This window comes from Gastrolobium bilobum, unplaced genomic scaffold, assembly GCF_033153095.1.
Source record: "Gastrolobium bilobum isolate Gb01-03AN ecotype WA unplaced genomic scaffold, APGP_CSIRO_Gbil_v1 utg91642, whole genome shotgun sequence".
Classification (NCBI taxonomy): domain Eukaryota; kingdom Viridiplantae; phylum Streptophyta; class Magnoliopsida; order Fabales; family Fabaceae; genus Gastrolobium; species Gastrolobium bilobum.
Genome location: NW_026898284.1, coordinates 22,411 through 37,420, shown reverse-complemented (window position 1 = coordinate 37,420; position 15,010 = coordinate 22,411). Strand labels below are relative to the sequence as shown.

The window sequence follows — 15,010 nt, the reverse complement described above, 5'->3', positions numbered from 1 at the left end:
AAAAGTAATTTTTAAACTCACATCCAAATGAGTTCCTGTTAATATTTCCTTCTCCTTAAGCATTATTAAGAAATAAATAAGGAATAAAATCATTTGTTATCGCTATCAAACTAAAAAATTTAACATCAAATATTAATCGTTAATTTCTATCGATCTGAAGATTATAATTTATTATGAATTGATAATTAAATAATAAGTATAACCCAATAAATTATAATCATTAAATTAACGAAAATCATCGGTTAATATTTGGTATCAAAGTATCTACCCAAAAATAAAATAAAATAACGACAAATTACAAAAAAATGAATAAAGAAATAAAAACAAATAATATTGTTCAGAATAAAAAGACTTTGGGAGATATTATTTAGGGAACCCAAAATTATCTCTTTTTGTAGCATGAGGATTCCCAATGCCTAACTTGGGCAATAAAGAGTGGAACTGATTATTTCTTAGTGAATAAATCAACAAATTGATGCTTAGAGACTATTTTGATCAATGCAAAAGCACCTTGTTATTGTTTATGAGTAAGTGATAATCAATTTTGATGTATTTAATCTGTTTACGATAGATCATATTAAGAATGACACGAATGGAACTTTTTATTTTTATTTTATAAATCACATATATTTTTTACGGAAGACAATTTTGTTAGGGGCGAATCTAGAATTAAGGCTTGAAACTCCTCCCAAAAATAATATTTGAAGGATCGAACATATACTTTCACCCCATTACTTTAACTCACATGCGCCAACTGAACTACCATGATTTAGTTACTTTTGTAAAATATCAAAAGATAGACAAGAAAAAAAATTTAGCAAAATATTTAATCGATATTTCCTTGCGCATAACTATAAATATATAATAATTAACAACTATTTTACAAAAAAAATCAAAAAATCAACGGTGATTATATAATAGTAAATAAATAAAAATAATAATGATTATAATTTAAGGAAATATTGTTACAAGAAATATAACTTTTTAAAAAATAAGAAACACAAGGTTCACTAAGAGAATTAAGTTGGAAAATTTTGGGTGAGTTATGATGATAAAAATTCAGTTTGAAAATAAAAATAATATAATAATTATGAATTTAATGTTTATCATGTTATAGGAAATATATTACACATAAAAGTGGACCCATGTAAGCCAATTGAGGAGAAAAGAGAGAAAAAAACGAGTCTTACATATTTTTATATACATGTAAAAGATAAATTTATCTACTATAATATAAGAAAAATTAAACCTAATAACATATGTGCTAAAAAATAATATTCAACTTAAAATGTTTTTTTTTTTTACGTGTGATTTTATTTCGTAAAATCAACTATCTATTTGTAGTTCAAAATTTGAAGCATGACAATACATTTCTAATTGGTAGAATATATAATATTATACAAGCAATGTTATATTTATAATCTATTTTTGTTTATAATATTTTATAAACATTATATTATACGAGCAACATTATATTTACAATTTATTTTTATTTATATCTATATCTATATATATATATATAAACTGGTAGAAATAAAATTTATATAACGAGACGACGCCGCTTTGACTATGGGAGGCCGAGAAGGGTCACATTTGTCTATTAGCCATTTTCCCACAAATCATCATCACTGACCCACCAACGTGTTACCGATAGCATGGATAGTCTGGTAATTTCATACTCCACTGGAATCAGCTAGACTCGGCTCCTTTATAAACCTGCGTTCATGTAAGCCTAGGTTTTCATCTCTCATCATCTCCAAGGAAACGTTTATACGGTAAGAGCTGGTTCTTCACCTCTTCTGGTAAATCCTTGTACATCGTGCACAACGCCTCTGTTTATTATTTAAATCGAACCTAGCACTGATCTATCTATAACTCTGTTCCTCTGAGGTTTTTCCGGGAATCTAGCTAGGGTTTTAGCTTTGCTGCTTAATTTGATGCTTCTAACTGCATTCGTTGGTTTATGTTAAACGCTTGCTACCTTACTATTTGCTAATTTCTTTGATACTGTGTATAATATTTTCTTTCCGATCTGGATTTCTTAACTTCCTACGTTTTACTGGAAACTTTTGCCGTTTCTCTTCTGGATTTCATCATCAACGGTTGTTGATTGTGGCGATGGGCTTGGTTAGGATTTGATGTCTGAGATTGAGACGAACCGAAACGGTTCTTTTTTAATCATATATATATATATATATATATATATATATATATATTGTTTTTCAAATCCCTATTTCACTCTGGTGGGTTGACTTGAACACTGTTTGTGTCCCGACGTTGGAAGAAAATTAAGGTTTATACTAGCATACTGATAGAGCCACAGTGCAATGCTTAACTTGTTACTGCACTAGCTTTGGGTGTGGATACCTATAATTACCTGTTACTATTGTTCCATAGGGCCCATATTTGTCTGTCTTTTAAATTTGACATGAATTCATGTAGATGTTGGAAAAATTATTTTGTCTAGCTTGAAACTGCTGTTCGGTACTTTGGATATGTAACTAGAATTAATCTTTGTCCCCTTATTGATGCATTGTTACTTCAGATCCAAGAATAATTGGTGTTTGTTTAGTAATGATTTGTTACCTCAGGTCAATTGTTGCTATTTTAAATTTTGATTAATAAGACAAAGACAATGAGAAAGAACAAGAATCCCCTGGTTTTTATGGATGTGTCGATCGATGGGGATCCTGTTGAAAGGATGGTTTTTGAGGTACTTTCCCCCTTTATATTTAGTATTTATGCTGCAATTTTTGCATTATTTTACCTAACGAGTGATCATCTTGCCCTCACAGCTCTTCTATGATTATGCTCCCAAGACTGCTGAAAACTTTCGTGCATTATGTACAGGTATTATTAATTTGATTTGAATGAGAAATTTTTCCAATTTTGACTTTTGTTTAGTGCATCTTTCCTTCTCCCTTTCAAAACTTTCATTTTCTACAGTCACAGTTACTTATCCAGCAACAGAACATGTTCCTGGACCTGTTTATGTACTTTGCCTGCTTAAAAATATTGTTCTTGCCTTTGGTTGAAATTGGATAATTTGATTAAAGATTGTCAATCTAATCAACAAGCCACCGGTTCCTCCCTTTTTGTGTGACATGTTCATCCCTCTTTCAGGAGAAAGAGGTGTCAGTCCAAATACTGGAAAATCACTACACTACAAGGGTTCTTTCTTCCATCGAATTATAAAAGGCTCATATGTGCAGGTATGTTGTGTATTTATTCTTATATCTAGATTGTTCCAAGGCAGTGTTCTATATATATGTCTTCTCATTATGGTTGAACATGGCTTAGTAGTGGTCCCTGTTACCATTGTTTATGCTGTAGGATACAGGGCTGATGGTCACGACTGCTTTTCTTGTGATATAGTTTTAAGGTTGTACTTACTAAGTAATTCATCTCGTAATTATAATAAGCTTCAGGATGCCCAAGCCCGTTTTGTATGCATTATTCAGTGTTGTTATGCATACGTATTAATGGTTGGTTTTGCTTTTACAGGGTGGTGATTTTATCAATCGAAATGGTACGTATTAATTGATGCATTGCCTCCCATTATGAGTTACCTATACACTTTTTGAAGGTTGCAATTTGATACAATATATGTAGTCACTTTCTTTATGTTTTTATTATTTGATCATTCAGTTGTCCGAGTTGCAAGCCTTGTTCCATTTGCATGTTTCCTGTGACAATGGTAATTTCTTTTCTAAGTCAATTAGGAACATGATTAACAAAGTTCCTTTACATGAACACAGATTGACCTGTTATTGAGTGGAGGTATTAAAGCTATTTGATTTGTAATTTGAATTAGTTTTGATATTGCTAATATTGATATTAATATCTGTGAATATGTTAATTTTTAATAAACCTTGATTAGTGGGTGCCTGTATTTTTTTTTTTAAGACTGGAAAGTATTGTAGCTGATAAAATACTGTACCTCTGGTGGCGTTTCTGAATTCTTAAATATTACTATGATTGCTAGCTGTTTAGTGTAGGCTCAAGTGCATTTTTCATAATTTTCCTTGATGTATTATTTCCCCCCTCTTGGTTCTCCTGTAATCCCTGCGTCACATTTTCCCATGTTTTGTAGGTACTGGTGGAGAAAGCATATATGGTTCGAAGTTCCCAGGTAAGAATGCTAAGTCATGCTCATAAGCTCATATTCTACTGAATGAATTCTTTGTGCTATGGTTATATCTCAAATATTTATGTAGTTTGTATTTGTGATTGATTTTAGATGAGTCACCTAGGCTAAGGCATGATTCGATAGGGCTTCTATCGATGGCAATTGCTGACCGTGACACTCTTGGTTCTCATTTTATTATCACTTTGAAAGCTGATCATCATCTTGATAGGTTTGTGTATCTGTTTAATTGGTGGCATTTAACTTTTTACTCATGTTCTGTTTCTTTTGTGTGGGGTGGGGGATACAAATTGCCTGATTATTCATTTGTGCTATCATTTTGCAGGAAGCATGTAGTCTTTGGGGATCTTGTGCAAGGACATGCTGTATTGAAGAAAATTGAAGATGTTGGTGATGAAGAAGGACATCCAACAGTAACTGTTAAAATTATTAATTGTGGTGAATATAGTGAAGGTGAGAATCACTTAACTCATTTTGAATAATATTTTGTTCTACTCCTAATACGAAAGATGATTATTAAATCCCAAATAATCTTACAGAAATTTCTGTCTACAACTTTTTAAATGCTGGAACATAATGTATTTTGTGTTTGTTTTTCTTCTTCAATTGAATGTGCTCTGTTCTGGCCCAGTATTTAATTTTCAAATATATTTGATCTCTTGATTTGAATCTTTATATTTATAGATGGGAAGAAGGTAAATAAATCAAAAATAGGAAGGGATGGATCTTCTGAAGCCAATAGTCATGAAGCACGGAGGAAGGGAAAGCACAAAAAATCTTCAAAAGACAGAAGGAAAAGGAGAAGATACTACTCATCTGAATCAGACAGTTCTTCAGATTCAGAGATGGAATCTTCGGAAACTGATAGTGATTCTGAGTCAGATATGTCCTCATCATCTTATATAAGTTCCTCCAGTGATGATAGGCGAAGAAAGAGAAAGAGATCTAGGAAAGATAAACGTAGACGTGGAAAAAGAAGAGATAAACGCCGTGAAAAGAGACGAAGGAGACGGGATAAGAGATCAAAGCGTAAATCAAGACGGTAATCAATATTGATTACACCTTTGGCTATGATTTATGAGTTTCAGATTTCAGTCATCTATCCTTGTTGCTTGTTAGTTTGTTTTTATGAACTTGAAATAGCCGTTAGATCAAGATGGTTGCGTTGGGGGGCTGATTGATTGAAGTGATATACTTAATAAAATTATTAAAATAATATAGTTTGAAAACTATTTACCAAAGTGTATAGTTTGACCACTTTTGATCATAGTGGGCATGTGTTATGTTTGTGGGGCTTTGAATGGTCAAAAGTAATCAAAAGTGGTCAAATTATATAGCCTTGGTAAATAGTTTTCAAACTATATTACTTAATAATTTTTTTAAAAGTATATCACTTTGGTCAATCAGCCCTGTGTAGGGTTTATTGTACTATTTTTGTATGCAAACACGTTACGAAAGAGGTAGGTTTGTGAGGTTTGTGTATTTATATGAATAGTGCAGTTACTATATGTATTTAGTTGTACTCATTGCTCTTGACATGTCACTTTGTATGCTTTATTTGAAGAGTCAGGAGTAGGATCTTTTTACTTTTCCATGTAAATGATGTTTTCTTTGCACTCTCCTCACTTATACCATTGTTGTGTGAACATGGACATGTCCACACATGTAGCAAGTCACACTTATAATTTGAGCTTTTTTATGGTCACCACTGAGTCTGTCATCTGTTATTAGGGATTTGGGTAGTGATTCAGACAGTGAGAGTAACAGTGACAGTAGCTCTGATGGTGAAAGTCTTGATGCTCAAGGGAAAGGGCTGAAGCGTAAAGATCATTCTGAGAAAAAAGGTATCTTTTGAAGTCATTTAAGTGTTCCAAATAAATGTCTTGCTATTCAATTCTTTGGGCAGTGTGAATAATGTCTTGTTTTTTTCACAATTTTTTCTACCATATTTTGTAGCAGCTGATATAAATTCTCCCTTAGCTGTGGAGAAAGATGTACCTCCCTTACATCATAAAAATGAGCAGGAATTGGGTTTGCTAGAGAATGAGGAAAAGTTCCCAAAGGAAAATGGAGAGCGGCATAGCAATGGCGTTGGAGCTGACTATAGATCTGACAGAAGTGAAGAGAGGCAGCCTGATGTGATGGATGATCATTCGGGAAAATCTAGGTAACTGTCCTCTTTTGTCTCACCTTCGTTGTTTCTTATCCTATTATTTCTTCCGCATCTGGTATTTATTAAAAGTTGATGAGCAGGAGTCGAAGCATAAGTCCTAAGCGAGCCATGAGTAAGAGTATGAGTATTAGCCCTGGTAGGAGTGAGACCAAGAGCCCAAGTATTACTCCAAAAAAGAGATTGAGCAGAGGTCCAAGTGTTAGAAGCCCTTCTCCTCTGTCAAGGAGGAGTTTGAGCAAAAGTCCCGTTAGAAGCATCAGCAGGAGTCCAAGCAGAACCATCAGTAGAAGCCCAATGGGGGGCAGGAGGGGGAGAAGTGTTAGTGGAAGCCCTGTGAGAGCTCGTCCTCTTAGAAATGTCAGTGACAGCCCCGTAGGATCCCTTTCTCGAAGCAGGCGAAGCAGGAGTTCTCCCAGAGCATCATCACGAAAGACAATCAGCAGAAGCCCTGTAAGAGTGTTGAGAAAGAGTGTAAGCCGCAGTCCAGTTAGATCACCTGCAAGAAGCTTAAGCAGAAGCTCTGGCAGGGTCCTTTCAAAGCGGAGCATTAGCCGAAGTCCTGTCCGTGCACCAAGTAGAAGCAATCGCCGCAGTTATTCTAGGAGTGCTAGCCCTGTTCGTAGGGTAAGGACACCTCGTGGGAGAAGTGTGTCGAAGAGTGTTTCACCTGATGCTTCGCCGAAACGTATCAGAAGGGGAAGAGGTTTCAGTGAACGATACTCTTATGCTAGAAGGTATAGAACCCCCTCTCGGTCTCCTGTGAGGTCATACCGCTACAATGGAAGAAATGACCGTGACAGGTAAAGTCGTATGTCGTTTTTAATTAGTCATCATGCTAAGGTGGTATTTAGTTTTGAGAGTTGAATGTGAGAATAATCATTTCACACTTTCTGTCCTCAGATATTCTACTTACAGAAGGTATTCCCCTAGGCGTTACAGAAGCCCACAACCACGTGGAAGAACTCCCCCAAGGTTTTTATTCTCACTCCCTATGTATCTTGTATCTGACGTATAACTTATTTCTTATCATGAATCGATTTATTATTGAGACTGCCTATTGTTAAGTTCCCTATGCCGCTGTGTTGAGTGGCCTAAATGATTTGTTGAAAATCTTTACGTAGGTACCGGAGCAGGAGGAGCAGGACGCCATCTGTTTCACGCAGCCCACGATATCGAGCTCGACGATATAGCCCTAGCCGTAGCCCAGTTCGCAGTCGTTCCCCTGTTGAGCCTTATCGATCTCGCCCCTCTCCTCGTGTGGATAGGCGGGTGTCATCTTCTCGGAGCAGGAGTCCTTCAAAATCCAGGTCGTCCATGGAATCAGTGTCTCCACGGAAAGCAAGCAGAGACAACCGGTCAGGGTCATCGTCCAGAAGCCCAGATGGAAATAAAGGCCTGGTCTCATATGGAGATGTTTCTCCCTACTCGGGCCAAAGGTGAAATAGGGTTTTGGGTTACTGTCACCTTTAATGAGCTGGAGGCTTTAATTTTTGAACTTCCACATGTTTTGCTTGCTTGCTGGAATTCGTGAATGTCACTTCCCCCTCCCCCTCCCTATATAGACCGCGAATGGCATGTTGAAAGATTCTAGTACTGTAATAAGTTAGACGGTACTTGTGATATTAGGACGCAGCCTTAGATGTGGGGTTCTTTCGGCATTTGTTAGTTGGAGACTCAGATGTTGGTGCCCTAGTTATGTTGAATTCATAAAATTTTGGTAAGCATTACCAATTTGTTTCCGACACCACCTACCCTCTTCTCACTTTAAAAAATATACCAAAAAAATGAGCAGTATACGGCATCCGTTGTAGGGGAGTATAGGAACACGTTGGTGCTCAATGACCAAGATAATTGCCAAGAGGATTGTAGAGCTTATTGGTCCTATGGTTTGCATTTTAATATCGTAGTGACATTGTTGTCAACTAATATAACGGTCCAATTGGATTTTTTTTTTTTAAAAAGTATTTTTTTATTTGTTTTATTTCGTGCTTATGTGTAAAAGAAATTTTTTTTTGGAAGCCAAAAATTTTGTTCTTGAAAGAAAAACAAATCAGGAAAAAAGTCTTTAAAGTATTTTTTTCAGTCAATATTTTTGTGTTTTATTTATTTATTTAAAAGTGTATTTTTAAAGCCTATCCAAAAGATACTAAATTGGCAACTGTCGTGGTGGAGTTCTCCAATTTGTGCTTAATCATACCTACAGTTATTTAAATAGAAGGAACGGCATAAGTTAGGATTTGCATGGGTGTAATGTTCACTGCATATAACTTTTAATTCACTAATCCCGTTCCCTGCCAAGTGGAAAGGACGAAGAGATGGATTAAATGTGCGAGGACACCTAAGAGTCAGACAAAGATCTTAAGAAAGAAGTGGAGCATTTTCCAATGCTAACAAAACATTGAAATCATCTCCACATATTTGCGTTTTTGTAACCTGTTTGCAGTTTGCCTCATTTATATAATAAAAGATGTACAGTTTACGTTTAAGCAAGTATTTTAAATACTTCAAAAGGCAACAACTCTTGTGGTTGAAATTCATAAGGACACTTGGATCAAAAGCCTAGAAAACATGTCATCATCTCGTCTTTTTGACACCGTTAGTGAATGTCTCTCCTTGGCTCAATCTGACTCCCATGAAGCTCAGTTGAAAGCCCTTCAAACGCTGGCTTCCATCACCAAGGTCAGTCCCCAAAACAGAACCTTGCTCGCTCAAACAGATGGAGCAATCCCAACATTAGCTACACTGACAAATGCTTCCTCCCCCATTATCCAAACGATTTCCTTGTTGATCCTCTTTAACCTTTCCCTTAATCCTGATCTAAAGCAGTCTCTTGCAGATATGGAAACCATTCATTACCTTAATTCCCTCATTAGCCCATCAAGTTCTCTTGATTCCTGCAAATTGGCCTCCTCATTGATTTGCAGTTTGGCCATGCTTGATAAAAATAAAGCCAAATTTGGGGTTGCAGGTACTGTTCAGTTTCTTGTTCATGCTATTGAAAGCTCTCGTGACTCTGATTCCCACCACCTTTTGAGTTCTTTGGCTGAGCTTGTTCAGTTCCATGGGAATTGCACTTTGGCTGTGCGAGCTGGTGCAGTTCCAGTGCTACTTGGAGTTGTACAAAACACTGATAATGAGGACTTGGCTGGAACGTCTCTTACTGTTCTTGGTCTCCTTGCGAGGTTCAATGAAGGGTTAAATGGTTTGAAGAAAACTGATAAGATAATTAGTTCAATGTTAAGTGTGTTGAAAGGGAGGTCCTTGTTGAGCAAGGAGGGTGCTGCTGATATCCTTCTTCGCCTTTTTGATGACAGTGAAGACTGTGTCACTGAGGCTTTGATGTTACCAGAATTCTCAACTGTGTTAGCTGATATTTCTGTGAGGGGTTCCGCAAGAGTTAGAGACAAGGCTGAATTACTAATGAGGAAGATGGCAAAGGTGAGCTTAGACGCTAATATGGAAGGTAGCTCCCTATATGTTTAACTTTAATCAAGTTAACAAGAAGTTGAATCATGTCCTGTTATTTTCACCCATTCTATGGAGAATAAATGTCTTTGTAAACTGACATAGTTACATATATTGAGAAAGCAAGAAACGCAGATAAAGAGCATTGTGCTCTGAGTAAAAAAATCTGCAGAATTCTCATTAAGCAAGCAATGAAGCTTACAGAGATATATATACATGTCATTGCTACTGTTCTAATCAAAACTGAATACCGTAATTAGCGGGAAATAAAAACTAACTTATCTAATTGATTTAACAAAATTAACTACTTGACTATTCTATCATGATTCTGCCCACGTGTATGTATTATATCAGCTGCATTTTTGGAATCAAGTTTCTGGACCATCAATTTGGGCTTGGACTGTTGTTGGGCTTTGGGCTGATCTTTATTCTGGTGTAATACCCCCCGCAAGATGGGCTGTGTATATTGAGGAGGCCCAACTTGGAAGTGGCTGATTGAAATGATCTGATAGCCAACAGTTTAGTAAAAACATCGGCCAACTATGCAAAAGAAGACACCGGAAGCAAACAGAGAAGACCAGATTGGATTCGTTTCTCGAGTAACATGATAGTCTATTTCAATATGTTTGGAGTGTTCGTGGAAGGCTGGGTTATGAGCCAGATAGATGGCTGAATGGTTGTCACAAAAAACCGAAGCAGCTTTATCCCAAGGAAGATGAAGATCCTGAAATAAATGCTTCAGCCATTGGAGCTCACATGAGAGGGAGGCTAATGCTCGGTACTCTGCTTCAGAAGAGGAACGAGATACAATTGACTGTTTCTTAGACCGCCAAGTTACAAGAGATGATCCAATAAATATACACGTGCCTGAAACTGAACGGCGAGTATCAGGGCATGATGCCCAGTCAGAATCGGCAAATGCATGAATTTGAAGATTTTCGCGAGCAGAAAAGAAAATGCCAGTTGCTAGTGCACTCTTGATGTAGCGTAGAACACGATTAGCAGCATGATGATGTGTATCAAGAGGAGAAGCAACGAATTGACTCAGTTGCTGAACGACAAAACATAAATCCGGACGAGTAGTGGTGAGATAGAGAAGTTTGCCAACAAGACGACGGTATGAAGAACCATCAGATAAAGGTAAGCCGATGGTTCTACTAAGTTGAACATTGCTATCCATAGGCGTGGTACAAGGCTTAGCAGCAAGAAAGCCTGTGTCAGATAATATTTCAAGGGCATATTTGCGTTGGTTAAGCAAAATGCCACGGGTAGTGCGAGATACTTCAAGACCCAAAAAATATCTGAGTGAACCCAAATCCTTAATGCGAAACTGAGAGTGGAGATACTCCTTTACACGACGAATATCGGAGGCAGAATTCCCTGACAGTACAATGTCATCCACATAGACTAAGAGGACTATAAATGAGTCGCCAGATTGAAGCGTGAACATGGAATGATCCTCTTGGGCTTGAATGTAACCAAGAGAAACCAAAGCCGAGGAGAGTTTACTATACCATTGGTGACTGGCTTGTTTAAGACCATATAGAAACTTATTTAAACGACATGCTTGGTTGGGCTTGGAAATAGAGAGACTTTGAGGAAGGGTCATGTAAACTTCCTCATTCAAGTCACCATGGAGAAACGCATTATCAACGTCCAACTGTTCAAGAAGCCAGCCTTTGCTTGCAGCTATGGCAAGAAGAACACGGATGGAAGTCATTTTGGCTACTGGTGAAAAGGTATCGAAGTAGTCAACACCTTCAAGTTGGGTAAACCCTTTCGCTACAAAACGAGCCTTATACCTTTCAATCTCTCCAGTAGAACGATATTTGATCTTGTATACCCATTTACAACCAATGGGTATTTTACCATCAGGAAGATCAACGATGGACCATGTATTATTGAAGGTCAAAGCAGAGAGTTCAGAATTCATGGCATTGCGCCACTCTTCGTGTTTAATGGCTTAGGAAAATGAGGAGGGCTCAGTGTGTGTGGAAACATTTAAGCAAAAATGTTTATAAGCTTCTCTGCAAGAGTTACAAGAAATAACATTTGATAATAGGTGAGTTATAAAAGAAGAAGAAATGTTACCTAGACTTGATTGGGTAGAGTGAACGACAAACAAACTATAGTGGTAGTCTTCAAGATAATGTGGAGGTACCCTTATGCGTGAAGAACGACGTGGTAGTGTGGAGGAATCAGAAGCATGCCGATCAACATCTGTTAAATTGTTGTCACCATCAGTTTGAGAGTTTTGCAAACGTGGCAGAGATAAATTGGATGAAGTGTTTGGAGTGTCATCGACTTGGACAATTTTTGGGCTTTGATTATTTGGATATGGGTTAGGTTGATTTGTATTAGTGTTTGGTACAGTGGTGTGATCATGAATGATGTTGGGTAGAGGTAAGCTGGTTTGGGATGATCTGTCTATGTTTACATGGAAAGGGAAGTGGTGTTCATAGAAAAAGACATTTCTTGAAATGAAAATGTCTTTAGATGAAATATCATAGAGTAAGTATCCTTTGGTACCCATGCGATAACCTAAGCATACTACCTTACGTGCACGTGGAGAGAATTTTGATCTGTGTGCAGTCAAGGTGGAGACATAGGCCAAACATCCAAATACTCGGAGAAGTTCAATGAAGGTGGGCTATTGTGTAGGATTTCATAAGGGGATTTGTCTTTTAGCTTTGGGCTGCATGTACGGTTGATGATGTGGATGGCATGAGTTATGGCAAAGCACCAAAGTTGTTTTGGAAGGTTGGCTTGAAAGTATAAAGACCTAGCAACATTTAGTATGTGTTGATGCTTTCTCTCCACGATGCCATTCTGCTGCGGTGTCTCAACACAGCTTCGTTGGTGTGTGATTCCTTCCTTCAAGAAAAATTCAGTCATGATAAACTCGACTCCATTATCAGAACGCAAGCATTTGAGAGATATGTTCCATTGATTCTTGATGTATGCAACAAAATTTTGGAGATGCTTTCGTGTTTCTCCTTTCGTTTTCATAAGAAATACCCATGTAAACTTTGAGTAATAATCAACTATCGTAAGGAAATATCTATGACCATATATGGAGCTAACTGAGTATAGACCCCATAAATCTGCATGGAGGAGTTCAAAAACTGCATTTGTTGTGTGGTCACTTGTAGAAAATGGCAACTGTTTTTGTTTAGCTAAATGGCATATATCACATGGATCAATATGAGTGTTAGGAATAAAAGGGAATTGTATAGCCATTTGTTGTAAAACTGATTTTGATACATGACCTAACCGACGGTGCCAAAGTATTGATACATAAAAAACATCCCTATTACAGCTACTGTTGAAATCAGCACTTTTATTTGTGGATGTGTTCTGTAACACTTTTACAAAAGTGCAAGAAGAATAACAAGGCCCTTTATTTCTTTCACACATATTGGGCAGCTCTTTTGATGACATGACCACATATAGTCCATCTTGACATTCAGCAAAACCAATCATTGTCTGGTAATTTGAATTCTTCTTCTGTATAACACAAGAGGAAGAGTTAAAAATAAGGGAATATGTACTATTGTTTGTTAGTTTTGAAACAGAAATCAGGTTAATATTGAATTCTGGAACAAAAAGGACATCTGTTAGGACAAGAAATGGAGAAATATATGCATTTCCAGAAATACAGGTTATGATATTTAAACCATTGGGCAAGGTTATAGAAATTGACTTAATTTTGCGAATGGAAGATAGTTGAGATAAATCGAAGGTGATGTGGTCTGTTGCACCAGTATCAAGTATCCATTTGGACTTATCATTACCTAGGGAATTATTGAATTTTGAATTGCAAGTATGAACAGCATTGACTACATGTGTTGATGGTCCACCATTAGTTGTATCAGTAATTGAGCTTTTCTGCAGCATGTTGAGGATCTGTTGGTATTGACCATGAATCACATCCATAGAAGGAAATTTCTCTGAATGGCTCCTTGAACTGCATTAACTGAGGAACCATTATGAACATAAGGAGTTGGATTTCGTCTGTATCTTGGTGGGAATCCGTGAAGGATGTGACACGAGCTGTCGAACTCGCACAAATTAAAAATTAATTCTTTAGGGTTCAGAAAATTTTTGTAGTAAAGTGCAAACCCTAAGTCTCTCAAGGAAATTGTTTGGATAAAAATCGCTTATGATGACAGAAAATAAAGGGGGGGTTTGTTTTGATTTCAGTTTGATAATTTAAAAAGGCAGAATGTAAAATTGTATGTAAAATTCGTAATTAAAAATAACCAACCTAAGGTTTGGGTTCCATGGACGTCTTTCCTCAGATAAGAGGATATCAGAATCGTGATTGATTTGTCAATCGAATCAGAATCCTTATTTTCAATTGACAACCCTCTCTAAGCGATCGCTTAGCATTTGATCAAAGACATGCTTCTACTCATACAATCGCAGAGTATCAGCCCGCTTGATTTAAGGTCATAGGGTCAATTAACCTAATCATCAAATCTGATGATTAATTCCTTTTCATAATCGCAATCGCGAACCTCAGATTGAATATCCACGATCGCACGATATCAATCTGAGTTGGGAGGGGAAACAAAACTGATTTGAAAAACGCAGATCCTCAAGACTAATCCATGGAATCCATTACCCTTAGGTTGATTAAAAGGTTCTTAGCCTCGCATGGCTAAGGTAAACATAATTCAAAAAATAAGAAGAAGAAGAAGAAGAACGCAATTGAATAAAAACTCAGAGAGAACTTATCTGTTGTAAAAACTGACTGCTGAAGGGTTTCCTAGAGTCTCCCTTAAATAGCCGTCACACAGGACGGCTAGGGTTTCAACGCTTCAGCCCAAACATAAAATAAAAGCTGAATAAAATAAAATAATAAAACATGGCCTTGGGCCCTGAACACATTGGGTCCTAATGAAAATTACAAGTTCAAACGTCAAAATAAAATTCCAGCAAAACACGTCATCTTGAGATCAAGTTTCGACCATCTTCTCGTCCGAATTGGGCTTTAGTAGCTGAAATAGCGATTGTAGCCCTATTTGTTAGCTGCAAAAAGCAACAAGAACGGAGTCAATCGGACATCTGTAGAGTGAAATATGGTCAAAATACGGAAGTAGTGTAAATCTGGAAAATTATGACGAAAATCAATTAAACCCAACTAAAATCTAGAATTGTGAATTGACCCAAAAGACCTTTATTCAATTCAAATAAATCATAAAAATACCAACCAAGAGTAA

At 36.7% G+C, this 15,010-nt stretch overlaps 2 protein-coding genes across 4 annotated transcripts; both read left to right on the top strand.

The window, feature by feature from the left end:
• Positions 1-1,691: 1,691 nt before the first annotated feature.
• Positions 1,692-8,067, top strand: LOC133314514 (peptidyl-prolyl cis-trans isomerase CYP95-like). Of its 3 annotated transcripts, XM_061516000.1 has the most exons (16): positions 1,692-1,775; positions 2,592-2,713; positions 2,796-2,850; positions 3,124-3,212; positions 3,334-3,382; positions 3,505-3,529; positions 3,649-3,697; positions 4,094-4,132; positions 4,241-4,358; positions 4,473-4,600; positions 4,832-5,189; positions 5,879-5,991; positions 6,104-6,314; positions 6,401-7,120; positions 7,221-7,292; positions 7,442-8,067. In XM_061516000.1, the coding sequence occupies exons 3-16, from the start codon at positions 2,843-2,845 to the stop codon at positions 7,758-7,760; spliced, it is 2,298 nt and encodes a 765-aa protein (XP_061371984.1). In that variant the 5' UTR covers positions 1,692-1,775; positions 2,592-2,713; positions 2,796-2,842; the 3' UTR covers positions 7,761-8,067. The 3 variants fall into 3 exon arrangements, with proteins under 3 accessions (XP_061371984.1, XP_061371982.1, XP_061371983.1); XM_061515998.1 differs by lacking the exons at positions 1,692-1,775; positions 3,334-3,382; positions 3,649-3,697 and having other exon boundaries at positions 2,182-2,713; XM_061515999.1 differs by lacking the exons at positions 1,692-1,775; positions 3,334-3,382; positions 3,649-3,697 and having other exon boundaries at positions 2,185-2,713; positions 6,107-6,314.
• Positions 8,068-8,888: 821 nt separating this feature from the next.
• Positions 8,889-10,280, top strand: LOC133314517 (U-box domain-containing protein 1-like). The gene is made up of 2 exons (XM_061516002.1): positions 8,889-9,758; positions 10,140-10,280. Exons 1-2 carry the CDS (start codon positions 8,889-8,891, stop codon positions 10,278-10,280), a joined length of 1,011 nt encoding a protein of 336 aa, XP_061371986.1.
• The last annotated feature ends 4,730 nt before the right edge of the window (positions 10,281-15,010 follow it).